This window comes from Zerene cesonia, chromosome 12, assembly GCF_012273895.1.
Source record: "Zerene cesonia ecotype Mississippi chromosome 12, Zerene_cesonia_1.1, whole genome shotgun sequence".
Taxonomy (NCBI): Eukaryota; Metazoa; Arthropoda; class Insecta; order Lepidoptera; family Pieridae; genus Zerene; species Zerene cesonia.
The window spans coordinates 5,982,346-5,987,645 of NC_052113.1; the positions used below are offsets into that span (position 1 = coordinate 5,982,346).

Consider the following 5,300-nt stretch of genomic DNA (forward strand, 5'->3'; position numbering starts at 1 on the left):
ATTGTTCTAAACAAAGCAATTTTTTTGCAAAATATGTATTAAATACTTATAGATCGAAAGATCGTACACATTATAATATTTGGTGATTTGTGGCATTATGTCAAAATGCAACAAAACAAATTGTTGGCCAAATCGCGTGGACGTTAGTTAAACGCGTCGGATAAAAAACGAACATTTAACGATTTCCACTAAAAATGCTTAAATTTCTTATATCAGTAAAAAAGATTCTGGCGGTAGTGCTACCGACGAAAAGATGTTAAAAAAAATCAACTGCTTACACCAGGCTAATTTTTGCACAGCTAATTATCGTCAAGTATCCATTCACGAAAATCACCATGGTTCTGATTGGCCATCATACCGCCGCAAAAGCGTAATTCTTTGTATCGTTTAACCATTTAATATTTTCTTATTAGTAAGACTTTTCTATACTACAAAGAAGTCGTATCATCAAAATAGAAAAAAGAAATGCATTCAAATAAATTGGTATTAAAATATAACTAAAATGGTTCACCATTTACAAAAATTCATTCGATAATCTGCGAGTTATGCGAACCTATGTTCATACAGGGCAGTGTCTATAAGAGTTACTATGTTACAGTATCTTATTGGCTATTATTTGTATACAATCTTGAAATCTAAAAACAATTATTTCTTGCGAAACTATTACGCACATATTATAATGTTAGATATATACACTAAGAACGTCATTGTGTAAACGTAAATTAATTATTTATTGTGGACTTGTGTATAAATAAGTAGGTAGGAGGTGCATCGGTTTTTTCGATTTTGATAAGTTAGCACATAATGAATAAATAATTCAAAAATAACAAAGTAGTAATTATTTAAAAGTTTAAGCATTTCATTATTTACTTATAAATAGTTAATTACTTATATATAATTCGATCTTATCTTGTGATAAATGAAACACTATTTTGAACATTTTTTCTTCAATACTAAGAGGTCTATAACCCTAATAAACTTGAGACATGATTCGCGATCTTCGATAGAGAACATTTTTATAGCAATCACGATCACGATTCGAATAGTGTCTATTGTTTAATGTTATTCGTTCCAAGACAGATAAGCGCAATACTTAAATACATTATTTTGATAAAGTGAAGTTACCTGCTGTAAAGGAATAATTTAGTGAAATGACTCATCTCGTGGATTTGACTCACGCTAAGGTGCTAAGGATAAAACTGCTTAGTGCAAAACCGTGTAATTGTGTAAATTAACATTCGGTAGCGGATTATTCGCTATAAACTATGAATTATATTACCGTTGCAATGATCGTTTGCCCGCGCGATTGTCTGAGTTCTTCAAACGTTCAGAGGTCCAGACCGTTAGTTTAACGCCAAATCTGTCCACGATACTCCTCGGCGTTCGTGTACGTAGTTTGATTCGGATAATAAACTTTAAAGTCACGATCTGGTCTGTGAAGCTGTCTGCGTAATCTTTCGCCTGAATAAGAACCTTCCTTATGCGGGAACTCATGCATATTTTAAGTTTATCGCAATTTGCAGCTACATTATCTATTCTTACTTTCCGATGCGAAGTGTCGAGCGTGGAATATAAGAGAATATTCTTTCTCTGAATATTTATGTTGATATCTAAAACTACTCAGCACTCGTGTAAGAATGTTTGCGTATTACTAGTAAACTTAATCAATCTGAACCGTTTTTATTTCATTTATTCGTACGTGAGTATTTCTATATAAAAACAATGCATGGGTTTAAAAATCAATCTACACCAGCTTCAATAAAAAGCTAAATAACGTAGATACATTATATCTTACGTGAAAGATAATTCAATTCCATTACTTTTTTTATACAACTTTTTGCGATACGTACGCATTTTATTTTCTCACGAATGAGCATTTATTCCATTAAAAAAGAAGTTTACTGGAAACAGGTAAGTAGTTGCGCAGGCGCAAGTAAAGTACTCGACATCAGACTAGCCCTTAGGGATGAGAATTAATACGTTCGTTGCCCCTGTGTGTTGAGGACACTAGTGACTAGACAGGCGATAACACATCTAGTACCTAGGCTCATGGATACAAATACGCTTAAGCAAAGCTCTCTTTTAAAACGTACAGAAAAACATAATGTTCCAAAGGAAAGTGTTATTTCAATCAATAAATTTATGAACATTTATTATTGAAAGATTATAAAATTTTAAAGGAATTATGGAAGAGCTTAAAATATATAAAGTATTATTATATATTATGATATGAAAATTATACACTGAACGAAACAACATGTACCTATTATAAATTGTGGTAATCTAAAATTGCTTTATATCACATAACTTTCTAAGAAATAAGCAAACCTACCTTGATATTATTTCCATATCGTGTTATTGAAATATGCTATAATAACTAAGAAACCTTTTTGAAAGAACATCTAGAAACTTAATGTTTTCGTTTTTGCAATCTTAAAAAAAATAAGAAAGATAAGGTGCCTAGAGGTTCAGGGCTGTATAACCGGTTTATGTGGGATATACTTTGTTTGGTTAAATGAAAAAAACGTTTCGACAGGAACCTTGCTTCAGGAATTTGACTTATGGTATGTTTTAATTTTCAGAGGAAACAATTGGAGCGCGGATGTATCTACTGCGGGACTCGGGCAGCTGAGGGCCGGCAAGGCCTGATGGCGTGCATAACATTACACTCACTGCTTTTAATAGCGGTGTTCTCACATTTGGCCGTTACCTATGCTGCACGGTTTGGTGATCGGATTGCACCTAGAATACCCGCCCCGTACGCACCACGAAATGCGAAAATAGCTCACAGATTTGCACAAACTGATGAAGAAGACCGAGACTATGATGATCAAATCATGGCTATGGCTGAAGATGACTCTAAACCAGAAACAGAAGCTCCACATAGGCGTCCTGCGAGAACGGAAGCGCATCGACTCGAAATGAGTACAGAATATTTTGTTATACCGGAACGTATTTCTTCAACATCGTCTTCAACATCTCGTCCCAAAGCAATTTCAACACCGCGACCAATAAACAATACAACACCAACAGTGAAAACTTTAGTGCCAATAGCGGTCTTGAGACCGGAACCTTGGGCTGTTCCGATATTAGCGTTAGCCTGCGTTATAATGACCGTGATATGTGCTTTTGAAGCTTTCGTTATTTGGGGAGCTAGTAAAAAAGCTCCTAGTCATCGACATTTGCTTCTTGGACAAACACTACTTTTCGGACTTTTTCTGTGTGCTGGCACTGCAGCATTATATGTCGCATCGCCTACTAATTTTACATGTGGTGCAGTACGCTTTGGAACTGGGGTATCATATGTTATTGTGTTTGTGACCTTGTTAGTGAAATGTGTGTTTTTATTGAGTTTAAATGGGGGTGTTTATCTGCCAGCGGCGTATCAAGGATTGCTTTTATTTTTTGCAATAATGATACAAGTAGCCATTGGAGCGCAATGGCTTGGAGGCTCGCCTCCACGTGTTGCTGCCGGTGGAACTAGATGTGATACCGCTCTATCAGATCTATTACTATCATTGTGTTACGCCGCATTTCTGGTCGCTGTAGTATGTGGAGTTGCGCTTCGATCACGCGGCATACGCGACAACTATCGAGAAGCAACTCATATAGCCGCGGCAGGTGGTGCAACGGCCGCAGTTTGGGTATGCTGGGTGGCAGCAGCATTGGGTGCCCCTGAACAACACAAAGATGCTTGTGTAGCCGCCGGTTTGCTCGGTACCTGTATTGTAGTATTCGCACTCATGTTTGCACCGAAAGGGCGTCGCCTTGCAGCGTTAGGACGTGAAGGTCGCTGGGATGCGGATCGTGAGGAAGGATTGAGTTCCTTAGGCGCGGGCGGGTCAGGCTATTCGCCTTCATTCTTCCATTTCAAGCCAGTGAAATACGGGATGGTATCAGCAGTAGGCCAGCCTCAAACGGCGCCATCGATACTAGATCGCAAGGAGCCCCCTGCTCAGCAAGCCGGTTAGTTAAGTATCTAACATGCGCTAGTAAAGTGAGAATTAGCGCTTTGCGCACATAACCTAATCGCTATGCACTGGGTTGTTTGCAGATCCGTACAGTGGTATGTTCCTGGGCTCACACTTCCACAGACGCACATTGTGTCCTCCGCCGCACTACCCTATGCACCCACTAACGCACTTTAACTACAATTACCCGCCCTATCACTACATGTTACCACCAGGTATAAATTGCATTTTTTCTGTGTTTAACCTACTTCTTTGAATATTATTCAGATGTATTCATATATAGATGTACAAACTTACAAAAAATTAAGATCAATTAATTATTGTAATATGTAAATAGATAAATATAAATTATAAATATTTTCATTTGTAAGTATTTTTTGTTGGAAATTCTTCATAAATAAATAAAGTATATGGTATAAGCACAGAAAGGGAAAATGTTCAGTAAACGGAGATCGAGGTATTTGCTAGTGTCTAAATTGTTAAATAAAATTCATAAAGAATTTACAACAAATGTATTATGATATAAAATCGTTAAAGATAACCAATTTTTTAGGTGATCCTTTTGAAAATTAGATTAATATAAGATATATAGCTAATTTAAATTCTGTAAATTTTATTTAGGACTTCTTGTAAATAAAGATTTACCTTATGAACACACTTAGATAATAAGCAGTTTTTAGGCTATTGAAGACTCAAGGCCGACAAAAAAACTAACAAGTATTGTTGATTACAGGCGTGATGATGCGACCGGAGGAGGCCAACGTGTACACGAGCGTAGAGCCTACCTTCAGCAGCAATCCCAACGTATTCTTCCAACGCACGGAGCCGTTGCACGTCGGTATGATGTACTGAGCCCCAGACAAACCAGCGTTCCCGCGCGAACAGTGAGATTTGACGGATTATTTATGAGAGAACCATAGACAATATAAAAAATGGGTTTTTCCAAGAGATAAGTGTCGCCGTAGGAGGTACTAGTATACAATCTAGGTAATTGAAATAATGAAATTGAGACTATGAGGGTAATGATTGAGAGAATATTGTTAACTTATAATGTTGTAAAGAATTATAAAGTATTTACGTGAATCAAATACAAATCTTTAAATAGCAATTAACCTACCTAACTTTCACATTATAACTTAATTAAATTCTTGTTAAATACCAATTCGTTGATCCACAATGTTTACCGTACTACACTGCAGTTAATTTTGCCAGCCTCTAATTGGCTCTTTATCCACGGATATAGCAAGTAAAGAAACGGTAGAAACGCTGTAAGTTTCCACACTAAGAAATTTTATATATGAATCCTTTATATAAAATATATATATATAT

At 36.3% G+C, this 5,300-nt stretch overlaps 1 protein-coding gene across 3 annotated transcripts in view; it reads left to right on the forward strand.

Moving 5' to 3' along the window:
* Positions 1-5,250, forward strand: part of LOC119830797 (metabotropic glutamate receptor 2) — a 77,961-nt gene extending 72,711 nt beyond the window's left edge. Inside the window, exons 2-4 of one of the 3 annotated variants that reach the window (XM_038353942.1) lie at positions 2,583-3,966; positions 4,055-4,186; positions 4,705-5,250. In XM_038353942.1, the coding sequence (XP_038209870.1) occupies positions 2,649-3,966; positions 4,055-4,186; positions 4,705-4,823 (1,569 nt within the window). In that variant the 5' untranslated portion in view covers positions 2,583-2,648 and the 3' untranslated portion in view covers positions 4,824-5,250. Of the gene's footprint in view, positions 1-2,582; positions 3,972-4,054; positions 4,187-4,704 lie in introns of all 3 variants that reach the window. The other 2 variants (XM_038353944.1, XM_038353943.1) reach the window with 2 other exon arrangements.
* The last annotated feature ends 50 nt before the right edge of the window (positions 5,251-5,300 follow it).